The 17981-nt window shown below is 51.4% G+C and overlaps 1 protein-coding gene across 1 annotated transcript in view; it reads left to right on the forward strand.

The window, feature by feature from the left end:
• The window catches only part of COMMD7 (COMM domain containing 7), a 33761-nt gene extending 20140 nt beyond the window's left edge, over positions 1–13621 (forward strand). Inside the window, exon 8 of the mRNA XM_059897584.1 lies at positions 13026–13621. Within this exon, the coding sequence (XP_059753567.1) occupies positions 13026–13043 (18 nt within the window). The 3' untranslated portion in view covers positions 13044–13621. The remainder of the gene's footprint in view (positions 1–13025) is intronic.
• The last annotated feature ends 4360 nt before the right edge of the window (positions 13622–17981 follow it).

The following is a 17981-nucleotide window of genomic DNA, read 5'->3' on the forward strand; positions in this document are numbered from 1 at the left end:
GGAGATCTTTCCAGGTCAGTACATAAAGGGACTGCATCGTTTTCTGTGGCTACAATATATTCTGATATGTGGATGGGTTATAACCAGCATTTACAATTTTGATAAATAGTGTGGGTATTAGTGAGTGTTCTCCAGAGAACAGAACCAGCTCTGTGTGTGTGTGTGTGAGCGAGAGAGAGAGAGAGGATTGATTTATTTTAAAGGATTGGCTCACAGGATTGTGGAGGCTTGGTAAATCTAAAATCTGTAGAGTAGGCTGGCTGGCTGGAGACCCAGGGAAGAGTTGCAGATCCAGTCCAAAGGCAGTCTGCTGGCAGAATTCCTTCTTGCTGGGAGGAGGTGGGGGAGTCCGTCTTTGGTCTATTAAGACCTTCACCTGATTGGATGAGGCCCACCCACATTACAAAGGGGAATCTGCTTTTCTCTGGTTTAAAGTCCACTGATTTAAATGTTAATCTCATCTCCAAAACACCTTTATAGAAACATCCAGAATAATGTTTGATCAAACATCTGGGCACAGTGGCTCAGCCAAGTTAACGCACAAACCAAACCATGACAGTGCCAAACTGACCTCTTCACAGATTGTTCCAATTTATATTAAGATTACTGCCCACATGTCCCAAAGAAGAGCAAATCAGTGCCTTTGGACAGAACTTCCAAATATGTCCATGAGGTTTCGTGTGCCTGACACCATAGGAATCTAATATAAAAAGAATTCACAGAATGTCAGAACAGGAAGCCACCTAAAGTGCAATCTAGTTAATCCATTCGCATTACAGATGGGGAAACTGAGACTAGAGATTGAAACTGGCTGCTGGCCAGTGGTCTGTGCTGCCCTGTGAACCTTGGGGTCTGCTTGGTTCAGAAACGGGATCCTGAGAGACCTGAGGGGGATCAGCCCAGCAAGCAGCCCAGGGTTGGTCCGTGTCAGATGCTCTGCGAGAGCTGTACCTGGCTCCCCTGGGCGGATTCTGACCCAGGAGCTCCTGGCCCTGCCCAGTTCAGGCTCTCCTGCCCAACTGGACCGGCGCAGTGGCTTTGTGATGGCCCCTCCCCAGTCTTCAACTTCCCAGCTTCTACAGCCTGGCCTGGCCCTACATGAGCATTCTCACGGGCGAGACTCATGTCGGCCGACAGATCCAAAGGCTCATGGTTCTGCTGGGGGCCCGGGTAAAGTGCAGACTTCCTGCACACCAAGCCCCATGGTCTGGCCCTGCCTGTGTCTCCCAGGGCTCCATCTCCCGTGCCTCCTGGCGGTGTCCCGTACCGCAGGTCTGGTCTGCCATGAGGCCATTTGCCTCTTCTCCCCTCGGGCTGCAGTGCTTCCCCCACGCTTCGGGATGTAGCAGCCAGGACAGGTCTGAGGGCCTCCTCTGACAGCTCCAGGCCTCAGGTCTTCATATCTCTGCGGCAGGGGCCAGGAGTGCAGGCTGTGGAGTCAGACCTTTTGGGTTCTTTTCCTGGCCCCTCTGCTCACTGCCTGTATGACCTCAGGCAAGCGCCTAACCTCTCAGAACCTTAGTTTCCTTGTTTTAAAGTGGGTATAGTTCTCACCTCACAAGGTTATTGGACAGATCACTTAGCACAATGTCTGCTCAACTAATGGTGAGCTCTTCATTATCAAATTATTGTAATTGTTTCCAGAATTCTCTTTCCCACTAGCACATGAGCTTCTTGGTAAGAGGCTTGCTTTTCAGCTCAATAACCCCAACACCTGGCATCAGTCAGCTGTACTCCTCCCCACCCCCATCTGGTAACAGGGTAATAGGCCCCGTTGTTACTTGAAATGAGGCTGTGTAGACCCTCCATGCAGGACTGTTAACAAACCTGCGTGGCTTTAGAAGAATAAATCTGGGGAAGTTGGTTTGATTGTTGGTCAATTGTAACATGGATCATAGATAAGTCTTTACCGTGAGGTGGCTGGCCTGGGCACCCATCTTCCAAGACCAGTTGAATGCCTTGCTCACAAACATTCTTGGAGCGCCTCCTATGGGCCAGAGCTCCACTGGGCCCTGTGGGAGCAGGTGATAAGCTGTGCACACAGACGGATGACCCTTTCTTTTCAGCGACCTTATTTCTGTGCAAGAGGAGGTTATATCCTCAGTTCCATTTGCTGTAGTTCAGATCCCATTATGAACTCCAAGAACTACTTCGGTCCCTTGGTTGTATTGGAATTTTGTCACAAATACGGTCTATTGAAGCAGGAGCATTGATCAGGGCCATGGACTGCGGGGCAGGGATTTTGACGCAATGCTGGCAGATTTGAGCAGATTCTTTCTCACTGTTAGCACTTCATCTTTGTACTGATCCCCTCTTGTTCCTATTCTGCTTAGAAATCTGCTGTCCGTTAGCCTAGTCTTTGGCTGCAGGTTATTCTTATTTTATATTTTATTTACTTTTGGAGCATGGTGTTCATTAAGATGGCAGTGGTCAGGCCAAGAGAAGATCAACCAGAAATACCTGTATTCTTTCCCTGGAGGACAAAGGCTGTCCTGGTTGGGTTGGGGGAGGCAGTCACTGTTCAGTTCTGACACTGTTGTTTCTTTTTACTCTGGTGATGTTAGAAACAAACAAGCAAACAAACAGGTGATGAAAGGAGAACCCCCAAATAGTACAAAGTGGTCAGCTGCTCCCCAGTGGGACCAGCTGCCTCACATACGAGCATTTGCTAGAGTGTAGAAATGGCCGTTCCAAAAGGCCGCCTAACAACACATATTTTCCTGAGCACATTTGGTCTTTTCTAGATTTTTTTTTTTTTTTTTACGTTTGCCGTGTTTCACAAAGGTATTTGAGAATTTCTGTGAAAAGCTCTATAGGTAATGCCTGATGGATGATACCTTATACCTGGACAGTACTATACTTTTTCTTTCCTTTTTTTGGCCGTGCCATGTGGCTTGCGGGATCTTAGTTCCCCAACCAGGGATTGAACCCGCACCCTCGGCAGTGAAAGCCCTGGACTGCCAAGGAATTCCTTATATTTTGTTTTTTTGAGGGGAGTCATTTTTTTTTTTCATTTTTAAATTTTATTTATTTATTTTTTTAAAATTTTTATTTATTTATTTATTTATTGGCTGTGTTGGGTCTTTGTTGCTGTGCTCAGGCTTTTCTCTGGTTGCCGTGAGCGGGGGCTGCTCTTCGTTGCTGTGTGCGGGCTTCTCATTGTGGTGGCTTCTCTTGTTGTGGAGCATGGGCTCTAGGCATGCGGGCTTCAGCAGTTGTGGCACACAGGCTCCATAGTTGTGGTGCACAGGCTTAGTTGCTCCACGGCATGTGGGATCTTCCCGGACCAGGGCTCGAACCCGTGTCCCCTGCATTGGCAGGCGGATTCTTAACCACTGTGCCACCACGGAAGCCCAGGAGTCAAATTTATTAAGGGATAGTTTACATAGAGTAAAATTCACCCTTTGTAAGTGTACAGTTCAATGAGTTTTGAAAAATGTATACAGTTGTGTAACCACCACTGTTATCAACATATAAAATATTTCCATCACCCCAGAAAATCCCCTCATGAGTCTTTATAGTCAGTCCCCTCTCCTCACTCCTAGTCCTGGTAACCACTGACATGATCCCTTTTCCCACAGTTTACCTTTCTTAGAATGTTGTAAAAATGAAATAATTCAGTATGTAGCCTTGTGTGGCTAGCTTCTTCCACTTCGCATAACGTATTTTAGATTCATCTATGTTATTGACATGTCAGTAGTTTTTTCCTTTTTATCCGTGGCTTGTTTTCCACAGTATAGATACATCCCAGTTTTATAAATCTGTTTACCAGTGACCAGTGGAGTAGGTTGTTTCCTGCTTTGGTGATTATGCATAGAGAACAGCATTCATTCCTTCACACACACCATCTTGTTTGAAGCTCAGGACACCCTGAGAGTTGGGTATTGTTACACCAGTATCTGAGAAAAAGGACACATCAAGAGTTACACTGCATGAGGTCACATGGCAACAATTGGAACTTTGGTCTTCTAACTCCCAACTAGAAAGGATTTTTGTTTGGTTTTTACCAAGATACAATTCACATTCCATAAAATTCCAATTAGAAAGGTTTTAACAGAACTTACCTAAATTAAGAAGTATTACAAAAATCAAACCCCCACTGAAACATCTCCATGAATATTTTACTTCTCAGCCTGTATTAAAACAGGAGGAATCTTAAAATGTCATCTCTTGATCCAAATGAGGCTCTTTCAAACCATGGGTAACCCAATGATGAATACAATGTACTAGTCCAAAATAAACTAAAATCAACATAGCAAATAATTGAAAATAATCTAGTATCAGGCAATAAGAGATTAGTTATATACATTATGGTGTGTGCATGTAATGGAGGAGCATGTAGCCATTGAAATGGATATTGAAGACAATGAAAGGATCATGGTCATGATGTGTTGCTTAAAAAAGTCAGGCTACAAAACAAGATCAAGGTGAACCTACTCTTGTAAAAAATGTTTACGTAGACATAAACTAGTAAGTGTATAAGATGGGTATAAACGTAAACGTTAAGCAACTGTACTCCAATAAAAACTAATTCAAAAAAATTAAAAAATAAAGGAAAACATTATCAGTGGTTATTGCCGGGTCATGGAATTACAGGTTTTGAATTTTTTCTTTTGTTTATCTGTAGTTTCTAAGTTTTTCAATGTAAGCATCCATGCTCTGTTTATAGAGATAATACATGAAAGGTGTACAGTTAAAAAATTCAAAGAGAACTCCTTCCCTACCCGCCCAGATTGCTAAGAACATTGATTATTTTTGGTAAAAATATTTTTTTTCAACCAAAACAACTAACCTTCCTCCACCCCAACTACCTGAATTATTTCTAGATACCTTGTCCCTAACGAGGCCCTGGTGACTCCCTGAGGCTGATCTGGGCCCATAACCTGGGCCTTGTCTTCACTCCTCTGGCAGGTGGTCCCACTTCTCCCCTGTGGCCCCTCTGGGGCCAGCTCCTCAACACTGCTTTTCATTTCTGCTGCACTAGGTCAGACCCTGAACCCTGACAGGAGGTTCAGAAAAGTTTTAGTCAGATCACTACTTTCATAAAGAGAGGGAAGAAAGTCAGAGAGGGGAAGTGGGGGGCGGGGAGGGAGGAAGGAAATAGAGAAAAGCTTTAGTCCTTTCCCTCCCAGAGCTTACATTACCTCCTTTGATACTTCCTGCTAATGTGGTAGAATGAGTCTGAGCTTTGGAGTCAGATTTGGGTTCAAATCCGCCTCTTAACCATCTGTGTTCACGGATGTGCTCACTCGGTGAGAACATTTTGACCTCTTGCTGTGCACGAGCTCCTGGGCTAAGTAGTGTGTGGCCTTGAGGAGGGTCGCTTCCCCTCTCCTCTCCAGTTCATCTGTAAAGTGGAGATAGTGTCGACCTCGCAGGGTAACTGTGAGGATTGAATGAGGTGCTCTCTGTGGGGCACGGAGCCCAGGGCCTGCTTCAGAGCCTGCACTGTCACCCCCTCACTAACTTAGTACTAAGCCCGGTATTCAGAGAAAAGGGGAAACGAAACACATTCATCGGCAGTAGGTAGCCGCCTCCACCCATGATATTCTCACCCCGGGACTAACTGAGTGGCTAGACTAGTGGTTCTCAAAGTGCAGTCCCAGGACTCATGCCACAGCATGAGCATCACCCGGAAACTCACTAGAAATGCAAGTTCTTGGGCCCTGCTCTAGACCTACTGGGTCAGGAACTCTGAGGGTGCGACCCGGCGCTCTGCGTGGTGACCAGCCCTCGGAGGGTGACTGTGATGCCCGCTTGCATTTGAGAGCCGCTGGGCTACACCATCCCCTGCGTTCGAGAGACTGCTAACTACGTCTTTAATAAACACGGGGTATTGCCAGCCCACTGGGCCCCTCCAAGATCCTGCCTCTAACAGGGATGCCTCTGGATTGGGTTGTGGAGCCTTGAAAGCCACCCCGAAGTTAGGGACATCCCCTAAAACATCCTGGCTTCCCTTCAGGAGCACTTTGTGACTCAGCCTTGAACTCAGTGAAGAGTTTCGTACGTACGTTTTCTTAGATTGGGAGGTTCCTCGATTTTTCATCCTGCTGAATGAAGCAGGGCAGGTTTGAGGCTTCACGGGTACTTTGGTCGGGGTGGCAGAGGGAAGGGGAGACAGACTCTCCCTGTGTACTCTGGGACTTCCAGTTCAATCAGCGGTTCTCTGAGCTGCGGCTACGTTGCGGGAAGCCCCACCTTCAAATATTCCGCCCCTTTGTCCCTTTGGGGACCCTTATACGTGTTAGACCTCTCCCGTGGGTTTTTGGTTTGGAAGTGCTGGTCCCTGTGACTGTGCACAGGGTCTGGTGCTGGGGTGGTGGGGGCGCCGTAAAGGGGGAGACCGGCCGCTCACCCTGGAGGAGTTGAAACCAAGCAGCTCCAGCAACACGCAGGAAGTCGTAAACTGACGCGGACAGGCTGTGAGCGGTGGAAGAGCAGGAGGACGCCCCAGGTGCTGGGGGCCGGGCCGGCGTCAGGGAGTGGTCGCTCTGCCCTAACAGGCCCAAAGAGGGGGGTCTCAGGGCCGCGCCTCCCTGTCACGTGGCCTGTGTGTTGAGCGAGATGAGGAAGCTGCCTCTGGCCTCTTTGGAGAGCCCCGTTTACCTACTGTTGACTAAATAAAGGCTTAGAGAGGCTTATGGAATAAGGCTGCTTTCACATCAAAGGGCTCTTACAAAACAGCCTGGTGATGAGTTAAGTACAAATGAATCAGAAACAGATGGACTCAATTTCCTAGAAAATACCCCTGGGCTTCAACAAGAAGAGGGAAAGTGCTCAGCCAAAGGCATTGTGGGTTTTTGCTGATCCTAAAATATGCTCAGTGATTTTGCCTGAAACAGAGACGAGGTGTTGGGACTGTCAGGCTCCAAGTCATTAGAAAGTCCGGCTGGAATCCTGCCAGCACATCAAGTGATCCCCAGCAGCCCCTCCCAGCTCTCCTCAGTGGCCCAGGAGGAGACCCCCATCGGCTTGGTCCTGCTCTGAGTTTGCGAGCCTGGGCCGAAGAGCCAGTGAGACCTTCCTCTTCCCTGACTATAAAATGCAGGAGTTAATGTAGATGATCTCTAAAGGCGTTTTCAGCATGGGTGTTCCATGAATAATAATAATGGTGATAATTGCCAACATTCACTGAGTGATTCCTTCTGCCAGGCACTGCTGCATTAAGGGCTTTATATACCTTGGCTTGTTTTACTGCTTTTAGCAGCCCTGAGTTAGCACTATAATTATCTCCATTGTACAGATGCGGAAACTGAGGCTCAGAGAGTTAAATAGCTTGCCCAAGTGCCCACAGCTGGTATGTGGTAGAGTCTGGATTTTAACCAAGTGATGAGGCATCTCTTGGTGATTTCTAGCCTGTCAATTCCTAGGTTTCTATTCTTGTGGCAACTTTCTAGTTCCTGGGTTGGTACCGAATAGTCTCCTCTCTGCCCGAGGCTGTCCGTTCTCTAAGAAGTCTTTAGAACCTAGCCAAGGTAAGCCAAAAACACAACTTGCCCTTGCTTACCCGCTGCTCCCCCAGCCTCTTAGGTGCCTGTGTTAGATGCTAGGGACACACAGCCTTGCTCTCAGGGAGATGGGCAACGACTCCAGGGCAGTGTGATAGATGCCCACTGGAGGAGGTGGGCAGTACATGCCCTGAGAGCCCGGATGGAGCCTTCGGCCCCGTGGGTGAGGCCCCAGCAGGAGTGAAGCAGTCTGATGAGTGGGGGTTGAGGACACTGCTGTGGGCAACCGCGCTCCCTTTGCAGGGAGGTGGGAAGTCACGTGGCGCTTGTGGAAGAACTGGATGTAGTTTAAGATGAAGGCGCCCCTGGGTGAGTGTTGGGGAACGGGAACAGCAGGAGAGGAGGCAGGAAGATAGTCAGGGACCAGATCCTCCCAGGTGAGCCTTAGGACTTGGTCCTAACGGGAGTCATGGACAGCGGTTAGGCAGGAGAGGGACAGGAGCATCTGTGCCCTGCCTCCCAGCCTGGCCCCCCTCCCAGCTGTCTCCCAGTTCTAAAACTGGGAGTGGAAGTTTTAAGGGCAGGGGTGTGTCCAGTGCAGCCCATAGCAAGCACTCAATCAGTGTTCACCTAACATCCACCACCCACAAGAAAAGCCAGGTCCCCTGACTTGGGTCAGCTAGAACAGTCTAGAAAGCAAGCATCTGGGCAGTGGTTCTTAACCCTGGCTGCACATGGGGAATGTTTGAAAAACCCCAGCCCGTGTGTCAGGATCTCTGCAGCAGAGGGGAGAGCTGCTCAGATCCAGAGCTGCTCAAATCGTTGCAGTGTCTGGCCGGGGTTGGAATCACTGACAGCCTTCACTGTGCATCAGAATCTCCCTGGGCACTCGCCTTGCCCCAGCCCAGACCTGTGAAATCAGCCTGGGACAGAGTGGTCAGGGCATCTGTGTTTTTTCACAGGTTTCCTGGGTGATTCTAATGTACATATAATGTTGAGAACCCTTGACCCTGTCACTTGGATATATTTGCCTTGGCTTCTAAAGTAGGTCTGAGTCCTGGTGGGTCAGTGCTGATTAGAGATTGATCAGAAGGGTGACCCAGGTACAGCTTGAAACCCTTCTCGTGAAGCAGCGATTGTTTGATGACTCTCTGCCACTCTTGGGGGCACAGAGAATAGAAATAAGAGCAGTTTCAGAGTGTCTTACAGAACGCCATCCTACAGTACCCACAGTGTCCTGCTGTCAGGGCGCCTACCTGGCTGGGTGGGGCCGAGTGGCCCTTTACCTGGGCTCCCGACTCCTGGCGACCACCCTCACCCTCCAGGGCTCTTCTGAGCCTCTCTGTCATGAACACTGAATAAGAATGATAAACTCGGAAGACGTATTCTGATCATTTAACTGCTCAACTTAGTGGTATGGTCAGAGGATAAAGGGACTCGAGTGCCAGCCTGAGGGGTTCTGATTGCACACAACGAGAAATCATTCAGTTCTTCGTGTAACTAATATTTACCAAGGGTCTGTTTTGTACCAAGTATTGTGCAAGGACTTGGGGACATCATGGTGAGTAAAACCAACCTCTCAGGCTTACTCTCCCTGAGGAGACAGGCAGTAGACAGGTGAAGAAGTACACGACTAACTTGTAATATGGGTTAGGATGGGAACAATTTTCATGCAAGGATAGGAAATAATGTTGGTGGGGGGTGGTTCTCATGGTCTCTCCGAGGTGACAAGGAACTTAGTCTTGCAGGATGATAGGGAGCCTGACATGTAATGAATGGAAGGGAGAAGGGGTGGCATGTGAAAAGGCCCTGAGGCATGCTTGGTGTGTTTGAGAAACAAGGAAGCCAGAGTGGTTGTAGAAGGAGAGCAAGGGGGAGTGTGATGAGGGCCAAGGGTAGCAGGGCCCAGGCACAAGGGGCTGTGATAAAGAATCCAGTTCTTCAGCAGGAGGGCCGCATCGGGTGATGGGACGTGAGAAGAACATGGAATATCATCTGCATTTTGAAGATGTGGGCTTTGAGTTTGAACTCCCATGTGACCTGGGGCAAGTCACCTCCCCCTGGGGCCCCCAGTTTTCCTTTGTGGGAGGATTGGCCACATGGTCCTTGTCTAGCTATGTCTAGTGAGGTGTCCTGGGAGCCTTCAGCTGTCTGTACATAAACTGAAGATAAAGAAGTGCCCACTACTGGCGTGGTCGTGACACTGAAAACGCTTTGGAATCTGTGTCACCATCATTTGTTGATAATTGAGTGAAGTTGTTGCTCTTCTTGACTCAGCTGTCGTCCCCAGGGCAGGCGACCCGTAAATACTGATTTACCGAGGCTGAGCTGGCCTTATTTCAAGCTATCCCAGGAGAAATGTGTAAAGTGGCTGGGGGGTGGGGGCGGGAGGGTGGGCTGGAGGCACTGTGGTTGTGGAGCTGGTGGCTGACAGTGGCTGGGGTGAGGGCGGGCGCTGGGCAGGTGTCGTATTTTATGAATGATTTCCTGACAGGTAGAGAGTCTGACTCAGCTGGCAGCCTCCCGTGGGTTGGTGTGTGGGGCCTGCTTTTCCGGAGCCAAATGCTAATCTGCCGGGGGCAGCTGGCTCCAGGGAAGGAAGGGCCTCCTGCTCGGTGGGCTGGGGAGGGCAACTGTGCATCTTTGGCGGTTTTTCTCCCCCAGAGCTTTTCTTAGCTTGTCCGGGGTGGGCCGTGGGGAGGGAGCAGGACTCACCCGGTCTCTCTCCTCCTCCTCCTCTTCCTTTTCCTTCCCCCCATTTCCTCCCCTCCACACTCCTCCTCAGAGGCCTGCTGTCAGCAGCTTTCAGCTCCACTGCCCGCCTCGCTGCCTGCAGCAGATGTGCGCCCACCCGTAGGAGGGGTGAAGGGGTGAAGGCTGCTCCCCAAGAACCCCTCCACCCAGCGGCCCCTGCAGTCGGGAGGCTCTTGGGGGGTGGGGCTGGGGGCCAAGCTCTCAGAAAACCGGGGCAGCAGTGAGGAGGAATTCTGCCCCGATAATTCCATCCATCTCTCTACCATCCTCCCCGCCACCACCCCGCCCCGCCCCATCAGAGAAACCATCCAGAGAGAAGCCCTGTGCTTGTGGCCAGCCTCAGGGAGGATTTTCAAGCCTGTCTCAAAGGCTGGCAGAGAATGTGTGTTTCTGAGTTAGGGTGTATTTGCCATCACAGAGAGAGACAGGAAGGGAGTCTGCCGAGTGTCTGACCACCTACAGGGCATCAGGAAGGCCTGTCAGGGGCCCAGGAGGAGCTTTCCATCCCAGGGACACCTTATTTCACTGAATTCTTACTACAATGTTAAGAAGCATCTATTATTTTCCCCATTTTACAGATGAGGAAATAGGCTCAGAGAGGGAAATGCACTTGCCCAAAGTCACACAGCAATTAAGTAGGGGAGTGAGCCTTCAAACCAGTCTGCCCAGCCCCAAAGCCATTCCTTACACTTCACTTCCGGCCTCTTGGAGAGAAAGCCTGTGAAGAAAGTGAATTGGGAGGAAGGGTCCCTCTTATTGGTGAGAAGTGGGGGGATGGGGGAGCCAGGGACTTGAGTCTAACCTGCCTTGTAATCCTGGGTAAACTGTGCCCTTTCTCTGCTCCTCTGTTAACCCCATCTGGACCAGAAGAGGTTGAAACTAGCTGCTTTTGAGATCCCTGCTCCATGCCAGAGTTTTCCTCCTGAAACCACCTTGCCAAGGCCCAGAGTTTTGAAAGGGGCTGGATGCTGGCTGGCCTGAGAGTCTTGGCTGGCTGTGGCCAGCAGGGCACCTACCTCCCTGTGGGTCTTCAGCTCTCCCTGCGAGGCTCACTCAATTCAGGGAAGGAGAGGCGCTGCTGACCCCAACCCCAGCTTGACCTGGAAGGGTTGGCGACCTTGGCCTGCCCAGGCCTCAAAGAACTGGACCCATGACCCACGTTCTGCCTCTGTCCTAAGGGCTCGGGGAGATGGGACACGCACTCACGCACGCACACACGCACGCACCCACCCACCCTGCTTCCTCCCTCTCAGGTGTTGATTAGATTGGGCCTCCTGTAATCATCAACACTTGGCAATTTGCAGGCTACTGACTGCAGGCAGTGGGGGCGGAGGGGAGCAGGCAGCCTGTGGAGGGCAGAGGAAATCTAGTTGCTGAGAAGCATCTGGGTCACGGTCTCCTCCTCCCAGGCTTGTCTGCAGGCTGAGTCAGGCTTGCCCCCTGGTCCTGGTCTTTGTGTCACACCCAAGGAAGAGGCCCCACCCTGCTAGCCCAGAGCAGGCGGAGAAGCAAGGGTGGCTGGTGATGCTGGAAATAAGATGGAACCAGTTGGCAGGTTTAAACACATTGGTGCCCGGACGCCCCGTCGCTGTTACCTTGGGGGAACATCTCTGGAACCAACGTGCCAGCTTCCTCCTTCCAGACCTACCCTTACTGCCTGGGGGCCCGTGGGCAAGTCGCTCACCCCTCCTTGCCTCGGTTTCCTCATCTCTGAAATGGGGGCAATGGCTATTCTGGGGCTGTGGGAGGAGTACATGGAGCCAAGTGTGTGTTCTTGGCACCCATGGTGAGCCAGTTGGTGACAGCCTTCGCTGCTGGGGTAGCTGTTGTTGTGGCAGGCGTGACACCTCGCCCAGCACCCCTCTTGCTGCTCTGGAATGGAGACGACCACCACTCTCGTCCCCCCCGCCCACCGACAGTGTCCTGAGGGGTCTTCCATCTGAGCACCTGAACTGTATTTGCTTCTTTCCACGTCTGCCTCCTAGATGGTGCAGTCCTGGAATTTTGGGGCTGTGCCCTCCACAGCCGACGCCCATTCTTGCTGGATGGACGTTTTGACAGTCTCAGCAGGGGGAGGACAGGAGGCAGGGCTCGTCCCGCTGGGACTCCTCTGCACTGCCCCCTCTACCTGGGTTCTTCTTCCAGGTGGTGTGGCCACTTCAGAAACCCTGTAGCACCAGGAGAAGCAGAATGTTGGCCTTGGGAAGGAGCCGAGCCGAGCCGGGCTGGCCGGGCTGCAGCTCATGCAGTTCCTCTTCCTTTCACACCTGCCACATCCTGAGCGGTGGTTTCTGTTCCTTTGTGAGAGCTGATAAACCTGTGAGCCGCTCCCATCGCACCTCCCCCAGCTTAGCTTTCTAGAAGGCCCCAAACCTCGGAGGTGCCTGGTATGTGGTTGCTGGATACCTGCTCTTGGGGTGGAGTTTTCTTCCCCAGGCACCAACAAGGTAGAGAGGAGAGCCAGTTAAGTAACAGCCCCCAAATCACCGAAGACATCCTGAAATGCAGCTCTGCCGGCTTCCGCCCTTGAGGTGTGAAGTACTGGGCTTGCAGGGACACAAATCAGAGGTGAAATCGGGGTGAGGAGCTGGGTTCAGAGCTCTTTGGGGGCGCACAGTGCTCTCAGCACCTACAAGCCCCCGCATCTTGGTGGCAGCTCTAATCAGCAGGTAGCAGTGAGGGCCAGGACCGAACGCGGGTACAGATGCAGCTGCTGCACGGCTGGGCTGACTGCCTGTTGGGCTACACTTGGGGAGCCTTTTGTGTGGCCTAGGGCAGTGTCAGTACAGCCTGTACACCCTCTGAGCCCCTGCTGTTTTGCAGGCATCCTGGAGATGCTGAGATCCAATTCAACAAACGCTCCTGAGCATCGACTACACACCAGGCACTGGTCCTCTGAGGTGGCTGATGCAGACCTGCCCTGGGAAACCCCAGGGTGGACACAGGACCCGATGCAGGTGATTCAGAACCATTTGAAGAGCGGGTTGGGTACCTTGAGTGGGGACAGTTAGGAAGGGAGCAGCCAACTAGCCACGGGGCTGTGCGCGCATCACCTGGTCCTGTGCCTCAGTTTCCCCATCTGTCAGGCCGTCCTGCACGATCCAGCCCCTGCTTCTCCTGTTGTGTCGTGTCTTGACGGCCTCTCCATCAACCCCTCTGCTGCTCTGGCCTCCTGAGGCCTCCAGGGCCAACTCCTCCTTGTTAGGCAAGTCTCAGCTCAAGTTGTCATCTCCTCCCAGGGGCCTTCCCTGACCACCGAGCCTCTGCCTCCTCCCACCCCACTGTTCTTATGACACTTGCGTCAGGTGCAACAGTATGTTTATGTGCTGCCCCTTGTCTTGTCTTTCTCTCCCTAGCCCAGAACTTGGCACCGAATAAATATTTGTTGAATGAATGTGCTAGATCCCGTGGGGCCTTGCTCACCACGCCAAGTGCTGCAAGGTGGGAAAGGCTGGAAGGATTTTAAATGAAGCAGGAACAACAGGACCACAATTGTGTTGTTAAAGAGCCTTCCTGTCACCCCGTGAGGGGTGAGGAGAGAGGGAGCTGGGAGACCAGACTAGAGGCTGTCACTGCCTCTTTTCTCTTTCCCCCCTCCTCCTCCAGGCTTCACCTCTTCCGAAATGGATCTTTTTCAGCTCAGAGCGCAGTACCTCATGAACTGTCATTGTAAGCAGCCTGGAGGCCAGGAAAAAGATTCTTAATTCTTTTTTCCTCCTTGAAAGACGAGCTTAATGAAAAACTACTGCACTGAGGGTAGAGAAACTGAGCTGAGAGGGGCCCGGGGATCCTCTAGACGTGGAAACAAGGCCCAGAGAGAGCCCCTCCCAGGGCCAGAAACGGGCCAGGAGCGGCCCTGTGCCCCCAGAGTGGGTGCCTGACGCACAGTGTGATTGAGAAGTGAGGGACGGGAAGGGAGGGACGGTGCTGCAGGAGGCACACCGAGCCTTTGGGGGAGGGGCAGGAGGAAGGCCCCTTGGGCACCTGGAAACTCAGGCGGAGTAGCTCATGGGTGGTTGGGTCCTGTGAGGAGGCATCCCCGCCTCCTGTCGCTGGGTGGGCAGGACTGATCCCCAGGGCAAGCGGTGGGCCCCTCCGTTAGCTCACCTGAGACAAGCCCCTGCTCTCCCTCTCCGAGCCCAGCATCCCGGCTGGCCACGCAGTGGGGGGCGGTGCCTAGCAGAGGATGTGGGGTGGGAAGGAGCCTGGGGGTTCATGACTTTATCTTAGCCCCTCGGGTAAGGGGAGGAATCCTTGCCTGGACTCCTTGGGGTGTGTGTGCGGAGGGTGGGGAAACATGGCCCACCAGGAGGGCCCCAAACCTGCAGCAGACAGAGACCAGGAGGATAAGTGGCTGGCGCCCAGCAGACGGAAGGAGGGATTGGGTCCAGGGACATGGCATCACGAAAATGCAGAGAGAGGAGGCAGCAGGAGAGGTTAGAGGGCTGAGCCCAAGGCCGGGACTTAGTTCACTGACTTTATTTGGGTTACCCTGGGCCCCAGGTTCTCTCCTCCGGGCCATCGTATATTTTGCGGCCTGGGCTGTGCCAACCTCGGTTTCCCCACCTGTTCACAGGAATAACAAGATCCATAGCATCTATTTGTCATGAAGCCCATGAAAGACATGGCACAAGTCAAGTTCCAAATTCTAACAAACTGAATTCTGACCGGGGAGCTTTGAGAGATGAAGATCTGGACAGAAATAAGCCCAGCAGAACAATATTAGAATGTAAGAGTTAAAATTGCCTTTTTTTTTTTTTTTTTTTTTGGGTAAGGGGAGTGGTTTATGAAAAAGGGCAGAGAGGACACAAAACACGTAGATATTGTCTGTAACAAAAGCTGCCAGGGTGCGATTGAAGTAAGACTGGCACGTCCTTTGAGAAGAACTGGGTTTTGTCATTTTTGTCCGTTAAATCCAGGGGCTCTGGGCTAACCTGATCGAGACACTGACCCAAGGGCGCCTCCTGGTGGTCAGTTCTAAAAATACTGAAAATTCTCCCACTTGCTTTTTTCTCCCTTATTAAAACGATGTATTGTACTTTTCTTTAGGACAAGTTCCTAGAAGCACAAGGGCTGGGTTGGTGGCTGCTAGCATTTTGCATGTAAGCAGGTGATATCTAAGTCTCTTTCCAAAATAGTTTGCACCAATTTGCACTCCCTTTTTGGTTCAGATAAACATGAACACCAAGATGAGACGGGGGTGGGGGGGGTCACTTCATCTACAGCATTCTGTCCATAAAATGAAAGGGCTGGATTTTTTTAAAAAAAGAAACAAAGAGACTTCCCTAGGGGTCCAGTGGTTAAGACTTTGCCCTTCCACTGCCGGGTGCCTGGGTTCAGTCCCTGGTTGGGGAACTAAGATCACGCGTGCTGCACGGTGTGGCCAATAAATAAATAAATAAATAAATAAATAAATAAATAAATAAAAATAAAAAAAGAAACAAAGTAAGGAAACCAATCTTCTCTGAACAGCGTGATCCCTGCTTTGTGCTCAGAGGTGGGTGAGCTGAGCCAGCAAAGGTTGGGAGAGTCTTGCCAGGCAGGGACCTGCCCAAGGTCACACAGCCAGTGGGTCTTCCCGAACCTGTCTGATCTCCAAACCCTTGGCTGCCCCACGGCCTCACCCTCCTCCCCAGCTTCTTCATTCATTCCACAGACAAACAGTTCTTGCGTGGTTACCGGGGTCAGGCTCCCTGCACCATGTAGGGGACGCCACAGGAGCAAAAGCAGATGTGTCCCTGCGCACTTGAAGAATCTCACAAATAAACGCCTACTTGCAAACGGAGCCAAATGGCCGGGGCAAGAGGCACAGATGAGTGCAGGGTGAGGGGAGCCTACAGCTGGCCAGCCTGTCTTTATTCTGAGGGCACCGGGTGACCGTGAGGGGTTTTAAGCAGGGGAGGGAGTGACTGGGTGAAAGTCAAGCAGAAGGACCAGTGTGTGCTTTTGAAGCTGCCATCTGTCCGTCACATGTCCCTCGGCGCCCCACATGGGCCTCTGGGCTTGGGGGACCGGCGGTGGCTGCCATGTGGGGAGCGTATGGCCGTTGAGCCCACCTCCGGCAGCCAGGTCTGAAGAGCCGGCCACTTCCGCCCTCTGCTCTCCCTGTGGTTGGCTGCTGGGGCTGAGACACCTCGGGCCGGCGCGGAGGGGAGCGGGGCTGGCCCAGGAGGGGCCGGGGCCTCCCGACTCCCAGCTTGTCTGTGGTTCTGAGGGCCCGGCTCAGCCTCTTCCTGCCACTCGTCCCAGCCCTGGGCCTTATAGGGAAGGAATCTTTCCAGGGCTTCTCCCCACCTCCACCCCCATCCCCCGCTGCCTCTCCCCACCCTCCCCCAGGCTGTGAGCGGGGACAGAGAGGTACCCAGTCCTCGAGACAGAGGGGTCTTGGGGCTGGGGGGGCTTCTCTTAGGGACACTCCTTCCATATGGTTTCCATTCTTCCCTTCCTAAGCCCTTCAGGTCTCCTGGGCCCGATGCCAACGTTGCCTCCCCAGGTCCAGCCAGAATTCACTGTCCACCCAACAGTGTGTGCCAGGCCCCTACCCGGTGCCAGTACCAGTTAGATGGGGCTGGGGACAGAGGGGTGGGACGCATCCTGCCCTCCGCAGCTCACAGCCCAGTGGGAAGATGCAGAGCCAGCCCCAAATAAGTAAGAGAAGCATTCTTCTAGAACTGTGTGTGCAAAGTGCTGTGCGCTTGAAGGAAGAAGGGGGCGGGGGGCGCGGGGCGGTGGTCAGAGAAGGAAGTGTCCATGGCTTCCTCCCCTGGACTTCCAGACGCAAGGTCTAGTGTGATGAGAAATGGGCAGGGGCGGGGGCAGGGACGAGCAGAAAGCAAGACACACACACACACACACACACACACACACACACACACACACACACACACACATACCCTGTGGTCTGTTTCCCCCACAAAACTAAAGCTATTTAATTTGAAGGACTATTCTTTATTCTGAGATTATAGCTTTCCTGTTTTTTGGTGTTCTGATGTCCTTTCCAGAAGGTACTTTGTTTGTTTTTTTATTGTGGTTAAAGAGGACATAACATGAGTTCCACTCCCATAACAAAATGTTAAGTGTATGGCACAGTATTGTTAGCTAGATGCCCAGCGCTGTACAGCAGATCCCTAGAACTTATTCCTCTTGCATAACTGAAACTCTACCCCCATTGAATAGCAACTCCCCATCTCCTCCTCCCCCCAGCCCTTGGCAACCACCCTTCTACTTTCTGTTTCTATGAATTTAACTGTTCTAGATACCTCATATAAGTGGAATCATGCAGTATTTGTCCTTCTGTGACTGGCTGATTTCACTTAGCATGTCCTCATGTTTTCATCTGTGTTGTAGCATAAGACAAGATATTCTTTTTCATGGCTGAATAACAAACATTTCATTGTATGTATATACCACATTTTCTTTACTTTCATCCGTCCATCAGTGGACATATAGGTTGTTTCCAATTCCATTGCAATGCTGCAGTCGACATGGGAATGCAGATATATTTTTGAGATCCTGATTTCAGTTCTTTTGGATATATACCCGGAAGTGGGATTGCTAGATCATATGATATTCAGTTTATTTTGAGGAACCTCCATACTGTTTTCCCTAACAGCTGCACCATTTTACATTCCCACCAACATGCACAAGGTTTCTCTTTTTTATATCCTCCAACACTTGTTAATTCTTGTCTTTTTGATATTAGCCATTCTAACATGTGTGAGGTGGTATCATATTGTAGTTTTGATTTGCATTTACCTGATGATTAAGGATGTTGAGCAC

The sequence above is a fragment of the Balaenoptera ricei genome, chromosome 15 (genome assembly GCF_028023285.1).
Source record: "Balaenoptera ricei isolate mBalRic1 chromosome 15, mBalRic1.hap2, whole genome shotgun sequence".
Taxonomy (NCBI): domain Eukaryota; kingdom Metazoa; phylum Chordata; class Mammalia; order Artiodactyla; family Balaenopteridae; genus Balaenoptera; species Balaenoptera ricei.